At 40.5% G+C, this 17,398-nt stretch overlaps 1 protein-coding gene across 1 annotated transcript in view; it reads left to right on the top strand.

The window, feature by feature from the left end:
• DLGAP3 (DLG associated protein 3) overlaps positions 1-17,398 on the top strand; it is a 2,055,905-nt gene that overhangs the window by 1,000,788 nt on the left and 1,037,719 nt on the right. Inside the window, exon 5 of the mRNA XM_044059263.1 lies at positions 3,066-3,409. Within this exon, the coding sequence (XP_043915198.1) occupies positions 3,066-3,409 (344 nt within the window). The remainder of the gene's footprint in view (positions 1-3,065; positions 3,410-17,398) is intronic.

Below are 17,398 nucleotides of genomic sequence, written 5' to 3'. Positions count from 1 at the left end.
GGAATTATTAATGCAAATATGAATAAGTAATATTTGACTCCTAGAAGTGACAGGAGGAGGTAACTGCAGAAACACCTGGAGGTGCACTCAGCTGTAATGAGTTAAACAGTTGAAATAGTGCATGTACATATATGTTCTCTTCCAGTAGGGCACACTGTGGTTACATTTTAAATACCAGCATTTTGCAAATACCTTTTCAATACACCTGTCTGTACAAGCAGTTTGATATACACATGACATACAGTTCTAATACATTTTTCACACAAGCATCTTATATAAATCATTTCGATATTCACCAATGACATAATTATCTACAAAATTCCAGCTAAAAATGTCATCAGGCTGCAGTAGTGGTCCAAAGCTTATATTTCCATTATAGATGCCAGCTGATACTGTTAGATGTAACTAATTTGAGGAATACAGGACTTGAAGCAGAATACAGAAAAATTGTTCTTGATTTATCAGAAACTGGAACTGTAGATATTATAAAAAGAGTTATGGCTATGAGACTGATTATTCTTCCAAAGTAATTTAAATAGCAGATAGGTTCACTTGTCAAGCTTAGAACATATTGGCCTTGCAAAAATATCAATTGACATAATACATTGCTCATATTAGGCACTTTCCATCTATAGATCCTGCTTCTGACTTACTCTGTAGGAGTGATTAGCTTTATCCCTGTATAAACCAGTTACCATAAATCCAGCCAATGCCTTTAACTGAAGTGACTGATATTCATACTTCAGCTAAAAAGAACCACAGTATTGAAGTGGTAGGCACATTGCTTGGAATTCATGTTAATCTATAGAATCACAGGAGCAGTAGGCAGAATTTGAAAAGTCTGCTTCTGAAAATGTTACATAGTTTGAGTAATTTGACATGTCTTTTGTCTTTATATTGGTGGTGAATCAGTGTACATAAACAGTCTTTACATTAACAAAGGGTTTTCAGATGACAATGCCATCTCCTTCTGTGAAGGCACAGAATCTGCAAGGAGAGGCTTAAGCAGATGTAAAATAATTGTTAATGTTTTCATGGATAGTTCCCAAAATATGGCAAAGTAACAAAGAAAACTGAAATGGGTAAAAAGGTACTTATTTTGTTAAACTAAAATAAACAAATAAGTAAAAAATAAAAGCTATAGTTGGCTATATGGTATACAGGGGTAGATCCCTGAATTCATTTAGTGGCTTGAGGGTTGTTGAAGCTAAATAGGAGAAGGAAATAGTGGAGAACTCAATCTCTAAATCACAAATAACAAATAAAAAGATTGCTGGAAAGTCAACAAAAATAGACACCGGTGAAATAAAGTAGTTTAAGCCAGGAAACACTCAACACATAAACACCACAATACTCGTACGTTTTTGTCTTAATCCAGACTTCATCAGAGACACCATATCTCCAAAAGTCACCAATTTTAGGAGGGATTAGGAGGGAAAGTCCCTCCTAAAACTGGTGACTTTTGGAGATATGGTGTGTCTGATGAAGTCTGCATTACGACAAAAACATACGAGTATTGTGGTGTTTATGTGTTGGATGTTTCATGGATTAAACTACTTTATTTCACCCGTGTCAATTTTTGGTGACTTTCCAGCAATTTTTTTATTTGTTAAATAGAAGGAAAAGAAGGAAACATCAAAGGTCGAAGGGCATGTTGCAGAATTCTTCTCCTAATAATACATTCCCAGTGGACACTAGAAACCTAACAGGAGCTAGTCACTATGTGATAGGTGGGGCTGCTGGAATGCCAATGTCACTGATAGGAGTGAATGACATCCCCACTCTGCACTTATTGAATGCCTACTCCTGGTGTTTGACTTGCAGGGGCTAGTGGCTAGGGAAGATAGTAAAATCCACCCATTTGGCTGTCAGGATGATGGCCACACCACAATCAGCTCCCACCCTCTTAAGGAAAGAATGGGCATAGTTGCAGCAACTGGCCATAGAGTCAGCAAGCATGAACGACAAAAAAAAAAAAACATGAAGATACACTGCACCATTCTTTGTGAGTGGAGGTAGTCAACAGTACATACATATCTGGAAGCTTAAAAATCAGTGATGGAACAGTCAAGCAATACACATTTTATTTACTTATGAACCACATAAGCCCCTTAGACACAAGGGTCCTTTTTCAGGAGCAACCCAAGCATACCGTTTTGTTTATGAATTGCTCTAAGTGACACATTATGGAAATGAAAGCTCAGGGAAACAAATCCAGGTCCAGAGAAAATAGTTTGTTAAAAGTTCATGGCCTTAAACCACTGTACTAACTGCATATGAATGTCATTGTACTAAACAGAATAGAAATAGAAATCAATTTGTGCATAAATCCATTAAAAACTAACATAACAGAATGTTTTCTCATTAGAGATTCTGGAAAGGTTGTTATTAGGCATGTAGTCCAGGAGACCATAGAGGAGCCTAGTCTGATCTCTTAAATGTCCTGAAACACTCTTTGGTTAAGTGACTTGCTCAAGGTCACACAGTAGGCAGCTGAAGGCTGAAGGAATCGAATCCTGCATTGCAAGACTCAAAGAAAGCAGGAAGACTGAAGAAATTAGAAAACATAACTGAATACAGAAATGAGGCATATTGTTTGTTTGTCTCTTGAAATCCCATGATTTACTTTTTAAATATTTTAGGTGTCTCACAGTCTTTTTTGTGGTTTAGCAGTGACATCTCATACCTGTATAAGACAGTTAGAAACATCAATTATGCTAACATGCTTTGTTGCCCTTTATTTGGCTTACATTAAGATGAATTTATAGAAGATGACGGGACATTTATTGTGTGATTTTTTTGCATATTTTAAATGTATTAAACACAATGTTAAAAATATATATTTTTCAAAGCACACTTTCTACTCTCTACCCATTCCACAAGGCATATTTTCCATTCTTCATAGCCCTACTCTTTATGCATCAAGGTATACGTTCTTGGACTTTAAAAGATGTGGTAGAGAAGTGGAAAAGAAGAAACTTAAAATGTGCAAATCTATATTTTTTATACTACTGATCATAAAACAATGGCATATTAATTTGTATATTCATTTTGTATTATTACAGCTTTCAACTACAGGAAAGCACCACCACCCATCCCTCCAAGAATTGCTACAAAGCCTATCATCTCCATTACAGCACAAAGCAGCACAGAATCAAACCAGGATAACTACCTTCCTAGAGAGGTAACCCCAGCCCCACCTTGGCCTAAAGAAGTCAAAACTCTTTGCAATTCTACTGACAGCCTAGACAGTGCCAAAGTTCTGAGCATGTCTGGAGAGTCATCCACTACCCAGTTTAGGACTCCTATGAAACCTGCCACTGTGATCAACCATAAAGGAATCATGTGCCGAACAGAACCAAAGATCGAAAAAAGAATAAGAAAATGGTGTCCTTCTATTGGTGTCCAGGTAAGAAACCTATATTTTTTAGAAAAGTATGGTTTGTTTAGTACACTAGTACTGCTGTTATTAATGACAACTTAAAAGTAGTGACTAAATCATCCATTAGCCAATGAAATTGAGGAGCAAAAACAATGGAAATTTATCATTTTTTTATATCTTCTGCTATCCATTCCTATAGCCATTTGATTTGTACATATATCAACATCTTTGTTTACATGATAAATACTGATGACAAGCAGAAATTTATATTTAAAGTGTGTGGGCTACTGGTCATTCATTCCTTTTTCAATATCCACATTATCCACTTACGGGCTGCAACGAACTAACAGCTGATTTTCCAAGCAGTTTGTGTAACAACAAGAAACAATCCTAGACAGGAAGTCAGGGCATCACTTGCATGCCACACAACACTTACCTGAAGGCAATTTTGCAGACTTTTTCTTCTACAAGCATGCATTGGGGGTGTGAGAAAAAAATGAAGATGCCAGAGAAAACCCGTTTGGATACAGGGAGAGCACACAAACGTCATTCAAAAACTCTCAAGCAATACCTGCATGTGGAAACTGCACAGTGTGAGGTAACAACACTAACCTCTGCTTCAGTGTACCATGCTCATCATGGAAATGCAAAATAAAGAATAACAAAAACATTTCAATAAAGGATCAGGGGACACATCATTTTGGCACTAGGCTACAAACACAAGTAATTGGTCTTCATAGGATCATAGGAGGTTACTAGGCTAATGGTCCTGGGGCCCTTACAAGCCTAGCCAAGAGTTTATCCCCAAAACAGAAACCTCAGTCAGCACCTGTTGCCCCTGTCAATGAGAGACAAAGGTGGAACCCCTGGAATGAATTTATGGTTTCCCATCCACTCATCAAGGTTGTGTTTGAAGAGGGTCAGTGATGGAATGAGTATTACATAAACAGTTACTGTGTGATTCCTAAAGGGTGTCAGCTAGTGGGACAATATTTTAGTACAATAACAAGATTCAGCTTCAAGGTTGTCTGACATTTTTATTGAAATGTTCTAAGATTTTATTTTTCTAGACTATTAGGACATTTCCAACTCAGTGGGTTCATTTCCAAGATGCAAATGTCCAAAGCAATGGTGTCCTCTGAAATGAAGGAAACTAATTATAGATGTATGCCTGCATAAGTACATGCACAAATAAACAGCACTGTTGCTAACCGTATGAAAAATAATTACCAGTGAAGGGGAAAAAAGCATGTAGCAACAAGCATGAAACAAAAACAAAAGAAAATACAATTGCCTAGGCTGAGATAATCATTCCACTAACTTTTACAAAAACATACAAATGAAGATGTAATTTCATTGCTGCAAAGGGTGCAGCTCTGAGTGTGACTACTATCACCTCTGGCTGAATTCAACTAATTATTAGCCTGTGGGTTGAGTAAGCAAAATACAGAAGGACACACTGTAAACTCTTAGCACTTCCTATATAACCCCCCCCCCATGAAGTTTGTACAATCTGACCTGCAGTATTCTAAAAAGCTTCTCTGAAAACCCTGCCTGTGTGAACATGTAACTTACACAGCACTAAACTGTAAAGAAAATTCATCAGCAAGAAACTGAATAATGTGGCAAGACTGTTGCATTGGAGATTGTGCAAACATTACAGTATTTAAGTAGTTGAGAAGCAATGGAAACATGTGGCGCAAAGCATTATAGAAAATGATGAAATTTATATCACATGGTATCACCCATTACCATTAGTTCAGAAAACAGATGCAAGAAAACAAGATATAATTGTCCATGAAATGAAGATATAAGTTTCATTAATCATTGAAATTGTTACACTCAGTGATTACAGTGTCTTACATACAGTGAGATAAAAAGTCATAAAATACAAGGATATGCAGGCAAAAATGAGGACAATGTATAAGAAGGATACTCAAACAGTTCCAATAGTAGTAGGCACAGTTGGTCCCATAAAAATAATTTCCAGTCGTATTTAGATACAGTGGATATAAAAAGTTCACACACCTCTGCCAAAATGCCAGGCCCCTGTGATACAGGGGGAGAGAAAGAGAAAAAGGCATGACAGCAGCAGTCATAGGTTGAATTATGTGGTCAACTTAGATGGCAGAGTGTAATGTATGTGTTAGCCCTGAAGACAAACTACACAATGTATGGCTATAGGAAATATTTAAAACTGAACAGAGTAAGCATTTAGGAAATTATGTTTTTTTCAAGCAGCATTGATGTAAAATACCAAGTTTCTGTTGTATATGGATGGACAACTAATGTAAATTCAGACTGATTTCCAAGTGAACACAAACCAGGTATTACAGGAAATAGGTTCATAGGTAGGTACTAGGCTATCAGCCCTGGGGCCTATACAAGCCCAGCCAAAAAGGTACCCTGGCTTTTGCCACCCAAGAAAATTATTTTCCTGTGCCACTGTCGAGCAGAGCCACAGAGGTGATCCCCGGGGTGAATTTCCTATTTCCCATCCAATCATCAAGATTTTTCTTGAAGAGTGCTAATGAGGAGCTTTGTTTGATATAGATAGGTAGTTTATTCCAGAGTATGGGAAGTCTCTGAGACAGGAATCTATCCCCCTGGCATGTTCTGTTTATTGTAGTAACAAGGTTTAGGTCCCTAGAGCGTGTAGCTCGGAGGGATTGGGATTTCTTTAAGTGGAACATGTCCAACAGCTCTGGGATTGACATAGCTTTGTATGTTAGGCAGAGATCACTTCTGAGTAGGAGATATGCGATGGAGTAAAGCTGGAGTTTTTTGAGACTGTCTGCGTAGGGCATCTGTTTGAGGCTGATAATCCTCTTTGTGAGGTATTTCTGCAGCCTTTCCAGTTGTTGTAGATGTCTTGTGAGGTACATACCAAAAGGGGTGTTGTACTCTTTAATAAGTCTAATGAGTGATGAGTAGAGGGGAACAATGACCTCTTTTTTTCTGGATAGGAAACCTTTTGTGATGAGGTGTGCCACGTAGAAGGATTTCCTGACTACTGTGATGATGTGATTATCAAAGGAGAGACTACTGTCCACCTGTGTCCCAAGGTCTCTTATCACAATTTCGGTGTTAAGTATACTACCGGCTATGTTGTAGTTCATGGGTACAGAGTTTTTAACAAAGGGGGTGACAGTGCACTTTTTGTCATTGAGCTTGAGGCCATGGCTTTGACACCAGGCATCTGTCTCAGTGAGGCCCTTTTGTAGGATGTCCACATTGTTAGGATTTTCGATTATGGCTCCTAGTTTGCAGACATCTGCGAACTTCATTAGCCAAAGACCTTCTGTGTTAGCCTGTACTTCAGAGAAGTAGATACCAAAGAGGAGAGGACCCAGGACTGAACCCTGTGGTACTCCACTTGTCACTGGTCTGAAGTCGGATTTGGAGTCTGCTACTTTCACAGTGTGGGTTCTGTCAGTGAGCCAGTTGGCAACTCATCTTGTGACATAGGGATTTATACCTAGTTTAGTGAGTTTATCTATAATTCCAGAGTTGGGTATGGTGTCAAAAGCCTTGGCAAGATCTAGATAGGCTGTGTGAACCACCTTACCCTTGTCTACGGCTTTGGTGACTGCTTCAAAGAAGTCTATCAGGTTTAGGAGACATGATCTGCCTTTTACAAACCCAAACTGGGTGGGGTCCAGAGTTTGGAGATTACCAATATCTTTTATAAGTTCCATGATGATACGTTCCATGGCCTTGCAGACCGGGCTCATCAGGCTAATGGGGCTGTAGTTCCTGGGGTCCATGGTGGCTCTCCCCTTGTGGAGTGGGATAACCATTGCTGTGCGCCATTCAGCAGGCACAAAGCCTGAGGTGAGGCTATGACTGAACATGGTACTTAGGTGGGTTGCCAGTTCATTCTGTAGTTCGTGTAGAATGCAGCCTGGGATGTTGTCTGGTCCCATGGATGCTGTGTTCTTGGCTTTGGAGAGTGTTGTTTTTACCTGTGCAACCGTTATTACAGGAACTTTGCATTCTTCCGGTATAGAGATGGGCTCTTTAGGGGGTGAGAGGGGGGTAAAGTTAGCACTGAACCTATCTGCCAGGATGTTGGTAATATCAGTTGGGTCTGTATATTTAGTGCCATTGTGCTTTAACTCAGAGCAGATCTGAGTGTTGCCATTGAGATTCTTGACATAGCTATAGAATGCTTTGTGGTTGTCTTTAGAATCAGTGGCGATTTTGTTTTTGTAACTAGCTTTGGAGGATTTTATCAGGGATTGCAGCTTCTTAATGAGGCTGACCAGGGAGCTCCTCCACTCGTGGGATTTGAAATGTTTTCTTTTAAATACCATTTCACTGCAATCTACTGATAGATATGTTTGATAATCTGGTACTATCAGTTCAACAGAAAAACTCATTCATCCAGATACTCAGCCAAGATTTCATCAGAATATTCGGTGGCTGTGCTTACCCCTACACTTTAATTTTTTGCAAAAACACCATTTTTCTCAGCCATTATCAAGTGAACAGTATTTGACAAATCAGTTAGAAATGTGTCAGCCACTCTTCTAAGAAAACAAGTGGCTTTTTCAAGCAAGTGGCAGCAAGCAAGGGTGTCACAAACTACTAACCCAGAAGCAATTGTAGCAGACGTCACACACACACACACACACACACACACACACACACACACACACACACACACACACACACACACACACAGCTGGTCAGTTTGACAGAGCTTAGCCAGAGACCTGGAGTGAATCTGAATTAAATTTGAGGCATCTGCTGTGATCAACAAAAAATAAGTATGTTTTAAGCTTGCACTGCACTTTGTTGAACTGTATTTTGCTCAGTTGCTCTTTTGTTGCTGCTTTGACTGTTTTTATCTGCACTTTGATATCCTAGTACTTCTGTAGTTCATAGCATAGGCTAGATTCAGATCTGCTGAATCTAGGCTGTTTGGCATAACTTCAGTATGAAAACCAGCCATCTTACATAAAGAGGGCCGGCCTGCACCCTTGTGACAGAAGTGTGCAGCCCAAGACCCATCTCAGTCAGGGGTTGATGGAATAAGGTTTAGTTTTGGGCTCTCCCTTTGGCTAGTTTGTTTTTAAACTGTTTAACTTTGCTTTCATTTAAGCACCACCTTTGCGCAGTTTTTGCACTCAGTTTGGCGGAGCTGCTCCAAGTTTGCAACTTAGCCAGAGACCAGGAGTGATCCGAACTAAATCTAAGGCATCCATTGTGATCAACAAAAAATAAGTATATTTTAAGCTTGCACTGCACTTTGTTGAACTGCATTTTGCTCAATTGCTGTTTCATTTTTTGCTGTTGTTGCTGCTTTGACTGTTTTCCTTTTGTGCACTTTGAAATCCTAGTACTTCTGTAGTTCATAGCATAGGCTAGATTCAGATCTGCTGAATCTAGGCTATTTGGCACAAATTGAGCACTTTAACCCGCCATCCTACATTAAGAGGGCCCTCTTGCACCCTTGTAGCAGAAGTGTACAGCCCAGGACCCATTGGGAATTGTTGGAATAAGGCTCAAATTTGGGCTCTGCTATTGTCTAGTTTGTGCTTAAACTGTTTAACTTCACTTATATAGACAACCTTCCTTAGCTCCACTGCCTCACTGTGTACAACACAGGTACTCATTGGTACCCAGCGGGCAACTCAGCTGTGCACTATGAGGCATTGATGCAATCTTCCACCCTTAGTCATCCACAGAATAGCCACCCGTGCTAGTCTCACAAGCAAATCCTGGTCCATTAAGCCTATTCCCACTAGTCATTACAATATATACCTGCCATAATGGATGGACAGCTTCCTACCATTTCGCCAGCCAACCTGATTAACATAGGCATCCTGAGGCAATGTAGCAATTGCCTTATGTATACTGACAACCATGTCCACCTAAAAAAAGCAAATACAGTATGTGAAAGATGTAACTATACCATGACATTAGAATCAGTCCTCTCACATAACAACAAACAAGACATACAACAGGTTGTCAGCACAGGCACCTTTCCTCTCACAGAAGAGAAGGTCAAGAAACATAAACCCACATACACGGAGGTGCTCACTAAGAGTCGACCAAAAGATCAGAGTCCTCCCAAATGCAAAAAACATACACATACTAGTACACAAACAGAATCCACCAAAACACATAACAACACACATATCAGTGTCTCAACAATTAAGCCCCTAAGGCAAAACACCTCAAAACCAAATGTTCTGGTTATAGGCGACTCACTAGTGAGACAGACAGGTGTCCCCCTCACCAGGTTGAACAAGGAGAAGGTCACGGTCAGTTGCCTGTCAGGTGCCAGGATTCATCAAATCACACACACACAAGTCACTCAGCATTAATTACTGTTATAACTCTGTCATAGTACATGTTGGTGTGAATGATTTGAGATGTACTTCTGTGGACTGTATGAAGAAAGACATGAACAAACTCTCAAATTATCTGTCTCAGCCAGGTATGTCCCTAGACCTAAGCAGCATTCTACATTCACCTAGGATGATGCCACAATACAGACAAAAAATGATTGATTTCAATAATTGGCTTAGCTTCTGGTGTCACTCCAGGGGGATCCATTATCTGTCTGCCTGGGAAAACATGGTTGACAGTCCACACTGCTTTGCCAGAAATGGCCTTCACCTGTCTCCTCAACACTTTCAGATACTGGCAAAGATGTTTGCCTCCCCCATAGTGCCTTCTTTAGGCAATGAACGAACAACAAAACGTTTGATGTAAGGAAGTCCACTAAAGACAAACTCAAGGTCATGCTGCTTAATGCTAGGAGCTCCCTGGAAGCACTCCTCACCTTGGAAGATGCTGACGTTTGTGCAGTCACAGACACTTGGTTCTAGGCCACTGAGAACACCCTGGCCATACAAGGCTACAATGCCTTTCACATGTTCAGACCCCAAAATGAGCATGAAAGAACCAAAGGTGGAGGTGTATACATCTTCATTAAATCCAAATGCATCTCAAGACTGGTAAAAGAGCATGACTCTCTTGAGCTACTCCAGGTCCAATTAACTATAGGAAATATACCCTACCACATCATCGCTATCTACAAGTCCCTGACCATAAACTAGGAGAAGCACACCATCTAAACGGACTTGCTAGAGTCATTCAACATACAGCCAAACCCCTTGGTCATGGGAGATTTCAACTATCCTTCCATCAATTGGGCACAAACACGATTGCTACAGGGTTCATAGGTTCATACTAGGCTATCTGCCCTAGGGCATTTATAAGCCTAGTCAGAGTGTGTTTGGCTTTCGCCACCCATTTTAAATTAATTTTGCTATGCCCTTTTTCGAGGTTAGTATACTGTGCCTCTGTATAACAGTGACACAGAAGTGATACCCGGGGTAAACCTACGATCTCCCATCCACTCATCAAGATTCCTCTTGAAGCGAGTCAATGAGGGACTCTGCCTAACCTGGACTGGGATTTTATTCCAGAGTGAAGGGAGCCTCTGGGTTATGAATCTGTCCCTCCAGCATGTCCTATTTATTTCAGTGCTGAAGTTCAAGTCTCTCAAGCGCATAGCTCGATGGGATTTGGATTTTCTGAGGTGCAGCATGTCCATTAATTCCAGATTGGACATGGCTTTATACGTCAAGCACAGATCGCCTTTGAGCAGGCGGTATGCCACTGAGTAGAGCTGGAGTTTCTTTAACCGGGCAGCATATGGCATCTGTTTGAGCCCTTTGATCCTCTTGGTGAGGTACTTTTGGGGTCTTTCCAGTTGCTGCAGGTGTCTGGTAAGGTACATCCCAAAAGGGGCATTGTACTCAATTATGGGCCTGATGAGGGATGAGTAAAGAGGCACGATGACCTCCCCTGATCTAGATGTAAATCCCTTCATGATTAGGTGGGCTATATAAAATGTTTTTCTAACCACTTTGGCCACGTGGTTGTCAAATGAGAGATTGCTATCACCTTGGGTCCCCAGGTCCCTAATTACTTCTTCTGTTCTTAATGGATTACCACCTATGTGGTAATTTGTGGGCACTTTTTTTTTGCCAAAGGGGATGACTATACACTTTTTGGCGTGAGAACTGCCTTTGTCCTGGCAGAGTGGAAAACAGCAACAATAATCCCCTTGTACAAAGGGGGTCCGTCAACTGACTCTGGGAACTCTCATCCCATAAGCCTATTTAGCCTTATCTGCAAGGCCATGGAAAGAATCATCATATACTTTATCCACAAGGAAATAGGTGACCTTCATACTCTTGACCCAACCAAGCTTGGTTTCATCAAGGGTAGATCTTGCTTATTAAATCTGGTGGACTCATTTAAGGATGTTACCAAAGTCCCAGATGAGGGCAAACAGTACATACTGCCTATCTAGATTTATCCAAGGCTTTTGATACAATCCCCCATTCGGGTATCGTAGAGAAACTCTCCCATCTGTGGATTAACCCATACATTACAAGATGGGTAGCCAACTGGCTCACTGACAGAACCCACACTGCTGTGAAGTCTACCTCCACCAGTAGACCAGTTACCAGTGGGGTACTGCAAGGATCTGTGCTGGGCCCACTACTGTTTGGAATCTATTTCTCTGAAGTCCAGGTGAATGTAGATGGCCTGTGGATTACCATGTTTGCAGATGACTGTAAACTGGGAACAATCTTAGAGTCTCCCAGTGATGTTAATATATTACAAAAATGGCTGATGCAGACAACAATTGGTGCCAAACTCATGGACTAAAGCTTAACACAAAAATATGCCTCATTATCTCGTATGACAAAGGAGTAGCCCCTGCCAATTATGATTTAGATAACACCCCTCTAAGCTCAAACTCAGTGGTGTGAGACTTGGGATCACAGGTTGATAGCAATCTAAACTTCGATCACCATGTATCCGTAATGGTAAGAAAAGCATTCTACGTTGCACATCTCATAAATAATGTCATTGCATCCAAGACCAGGGAGGTTTTAGTTCCACTGTACTCAACGCTTATCAGAACACTAATTGAGTACAATGATCCCTTCTGTATGTACCTCACCAGACACCTGCAGTAACTGGAGAAACCATAGAGGTTTCTTACCAAGAGAATCCAGGGCCTCCAAAACATGACTCACATGGAAAGACAGAAAGCCTGTCACTGTACTGTGTATCATACAAGCTGTTGAGAGGTGATTTGTGCCTGGCCTACAGAGCAGTCTAGGACTCTGCCCTAATGGAATTTCTGCACATCCGCAAATCAAATAGGACAAGAATAACTTGCCTGTGACATTAACAGAGCATGCTGGAGAGACATATATCTCCCAGTTACTACCACTCCTTTGGAATAAGTTCCCACTCCATGTGAAGCAGAGCTCCTCAATGACCCTATTCAAGCACAACCTTGACAACTCGATGGGTGACCATAAATTCATCCGGGGTTGGCACCTATGTCTCCCATGGGCAGGGGTAGCAAGTGCTGATCACAAAATTACTCTGCTAACAATGACTACCTAAATATTGTCAATAAGGGTACTTGGGTTTTTACACTGTTGGGCTTGAAAAGGCCTAAGGGCCATTAGCCCAGTAACCGCCGATTAATCTATGAACCTATGAAGGAGCAGGCAGGTCACTAGCCTGTCAAAAAGCTAAAACATCAATATCAGTGACCCAGTCCAATAATTCACCATCCTCTCACTAAATGAAAAATTCAACTTCTTGCTCTTTTCTCAGGGCCCTGCAACCCCAAATTAAAGCACAAAGATATGAATCATCACAAGTTTTAATGTACTAAAAACCCCATTACAACAACAGACGGTTTATGTGAACGTTTAGTAACGTGATCTTGTGGTATATAATAAACTGCAGTGCTTCTAGTATGTGGTAAGTTTAGCAGATAAGTTCATGGAGTTCTCCAATTGCCTTTTAGTGTATAGTGCATTCCATTCATTTCTTGTGAACTTCTTGCATTCTTTTTGCTTTGGGTTACTAATGCTCAAAGACATGGGCTTAGGGGATTGTTTGTAATCAGAATGCTGTTGTTTTAGATACATTTTTAAACAATGGCAAAGAATGATGGGATGCAGCTGTTACAATCTTTGAAAGATTCTGATGCTATCCTTCCATTGAGCAGGTTGTGAGCCTCTATGTGGAGTGTTTATCGGTAGTGATACAGACAATTAAAGATTAGATTGGTACAATCTATGCAGTTTCCATTATTTTTATTTATTTTATTTTACATTTGTTAACCAGGGGTGTCTGACTGAGCTGAAAAGACCCTTTTTCAGTAGAGGCCCGGGGAGAAAAGCTCCACAAAGAAAAAATATAGATACATTTAGTTTGACATGATCAGTATACACACAAATTACAAAAGACATGTTTTTACAGTGGTATGCAGCACATCAACAGCTACAGTGGAGAGAACAAACAAAAATATTAATTTAAAAATAAAGGTAATTAAAAGATTTGTGGTATACAGCTGAAATTTGGAACATAGGTAGAATACATACATAGTACACAGGTACAGTACATACATTGTAGATTAGCCAGTATTAGTGAGTAAGATTGAAAACTATTATCAAGTACTCTAGATTTAGTATCTATACCTTATCCACTTTCACTAGCCTGGGGAGCAATCATGGCACTGCCATGATTATGATTTTTTAATCTCTATTTGCCCCTGCTGTCTGTTGATAATCATCTCTCTCCTCAGATGTATGTATGTATGTATGTTAGAATGGAAATAAAATATCTGCATTGTGCACAACACCAGGGTGAGGGTTGATCAGGAGAGGCCATCATTCACACAGCCATCAGGGATGGTTTCTGTTTAGTTTCCCATGGCCATAATGAAATAGATGCAGCAAGGCATAGGGGAAGGGCATACAATGAGATAATGGAGGAGGTTATCTCCTCAATTCCATAAGACATTTTCTCCCCAAGCATTCCTGCCTTAACCCCCCCCCCCAAAAAAAAAGAAACACAAGCAATGAGATTCTCTGTCTTTACCAGGAAGTTAACACTGTTCCGTGTGCCCCCAGGTGGGTGCAAACTCTACCATTTCTCCTTGGAGAGGAGAGCTGACTGTGGTCCTTCACACTTCCCTCTATCTGCCTGTCTCCTCCAGAGATGGGACTGTTAGCTGACCCCCGGTCACCAGTGTAGCGGTGTAGAAATCATCTCCTGTAGGTAGGGGACTGTGTTATGATGAAAAACATTTGACCCATCTTTACTGGAAGAGAGATGAGAAAGGGCAGAGTTTAAGTTTGAATATGATGCCTTTTTAGGGCAGGTAGGATGGATGGATTTAAAAAGGAAATATTCAGTGGAGACAACAGGATGTGGATAGCAGCAGAAATGTGGACACACATGACTTAAGGAAACTGTTTTTCCATAGAATGCATTGTCAGAGGTGTTTTTTGCAGTAAATGTAAATAATGAGTTTCCTGGATGAGGATGGCATAAAGAAAGAACGAGAATGTTATTGGACAGGGTATAGACAACAAGGCAAAACACTAGTGGACTCAGCAGAAGTGTCGTCTTCCATTAACAAATGTGTATATTCATCATCAACCCCCTTGAGGTTGAAGAGTCATATCAGCTATTTCGGCTTCTCTCAGTAGAGTACCACTCATCTGGAAATACCCATGCCCATTTTTAGCAACATCAGTCAATTTGACCAAATTGTTCATAGGTTCATAGGTAGGTACTAGGCTATCAGCCCAAGGGCATACGTAAGCTTAGCCAACAAGGTTCCCTGGCTTACGCCACCCAAGAAAGTTATTTTCCTGTGCTACTGTCGAGTAGAGACACAGAAGTGATCCCCGTGGTGTATTTCCTATTTCCCATCCACTCATCAAGATTTTTCTTGAAGAGTGCTAATGAAGAACTTTGCTTGACATAGATGGGTAGCCTGTTCCAGAATATGGGAAGTCTCTGGGACAGGAATCTATCCCTCCAGTATGCCCTGTTTATTGTGTTGACAAGGTTTAGGGCCCTAGAGTGTGTAGCTCAGAGGGATTGGGATTCCTTTAGGTGTAGCATGTCCAACAGCTCTGGGTTTGGACATAGCTTTATATGTTAGGCAGAGATCACCTTGAGAAGGCGATATGCTAAGGAGTAAATCTGGAGTTTTTTGAGGCGGTCAGTGTAGGGCATTAGTTTGAGGCCAGTAATCCTCTTTGTGAGGTACTTCTGTGGCCTTTCCAGCTGCTGCAGATGTCTTGTGAGGTACATTCCAAAAGGGGCATTGTACTCTATAATGGGTCTAATGAGTGTTGAGTAGAGGGGAACAATGACCTCTTTTTTCCTGGATGAGAACCCTTTTACGAGGAGGTGTGCCACGTAGAAGGACTTCCTGACTACTGCCGCAATGTGACTATCAAAGGAGAGACTACTGTCCACCTGGGTCCTAAGGTCTCTTGTCACACATTCGGTGTTAAGTAGATTGCTGCCTGTGTGGTAGTTCATGGGTACAGAGTTTTTACCAAAGGGGATGACACTGCACTTTTTGGCATTGAGCTTGAGGCCATGGCTCTGACAGCAGGTATCTGTCTCAACGAGGCCCTACTGTAGGATGTCCACATCATATGGGGACTTGACTATGGCTCCTAGTTTGCAGTCATCTGCATATTTCATTAGCCAGAGGCCTTCTGTGTTAGCCTGTACTTCAGAGAACTAGATTCCAAACAGGAGAGGTCCCAGGACAGAACCCTGTGGTACTCCACTTCTCACTGCTGTGAGGTCAGATTTGGAGTCTGCAACTTTTACAGTGTGGGTTCTGTCAGTAAGCCAGTTGGCAACCCATCTTGTGACATAGAGATTTATACCTAGTTTAGTGAGTTTAACTCAAATTCCAGAATGGGAGATGGTGTTGAAAGCCTTGTTGAGGTCAAGATAGGCTGTGTGAACCACCTTACCCTCATCTACGGCTTTGGTGACTGCCTCAAAAAAGTCGATCAGGTTCAGGAGGCAAGATCTGCCTTTCACAAACCTGAACTTTACACTAAGAGGCTAGCCTTAACATAGTGCAAAGTCAGTGATCTATGTTCTCCTACTTTGAGGATACTGTGCACTATAGCTGATGCCTAAACTGGTCGGTCTATACAACTCTTCCCCAATAGGCACCACCTAGAGTTTGCATTGCTGCCCATAACTCCATTCAGTTTTGGGTGAGTTTCAGGTGAGAACACCCATCATGTTTTTGGGAGGAGGGAAGAACTCCACAGAGAAGGGGAAAGGTCTACATACTCCACAAACGCATTGGCCAGAGAACACAATTGGACACTTTACCTGGCACTTTGCAAGTGAAAGCTTTAAACACTGGCAATGACCTTCTACATCATGTATTTTAAAAGTTTATTAGTCTGATGAATTTCTATTGTGAGTAAAATGACAAAAGCACTAACTAATGAGCCATGTTTTTGGAGTTACTTACTGGGGTGCATTATTTGGTTATTATATATACATATGAATATATATACACATATACATATATATCAATGTAGACAGATGCACATGAGTATATGACTTAGGCGTATACTCGTATCATCAGGAGCTACAAGATCAACAAAAACTGGTAAATCAAATAGAAAAAGAAAAAGCTTTTTCTGCAGGGGTGCAAGCCCTTCTGCACCCCTCAATACACCCTGCTAATATTTTATATATATATATATATATATATATATATATATATATATATATAGAGAGAGAGAGAGAGAGAGCTATAGATACAGATATATATATCAAGTCTGAAATCAGTCTACACTGGGGAAAGAGAAAACTTGACAATCCCCTACTGTTGATGATCTCACGCCAAGAAAAGCCAGCAATGTTTGATCAGCTGAACTGACAATTTTATTTGTTGCAATGATCACACCATTTGATTACATCAATGACATATATATATATATATATATATATATATATATATATATATATATATATATATATATATATATAGCTCGTGGTGTGCCCGGACTGTACCAATATGCAAAAACACAAAAAGAAAATGTCCAGCACTACCAAGTTCACAACTGAAGTGTAAAGTAAATAATGACAAAAAATTATAATTAAATAATC

Source organism: Protopterus annectens, chromosome 1.part2, assembly GCF_019279795.1.
Source record: "Protopterus annectens isolate FY-2018-M chromosome 1.part2, PAN1.0, whole genome shotgun sequence".
NCBI lineage: Eukaryota > Metazoa > Chordata > Ceratodontiformes > Protopteridae > Protopterus > Protopterus annectens.
The sequence above is the reverse complement of the archived record's forward strand: the minus strand, read 5'-3'. Positions and strand labels throughout refer to the sequence as shown.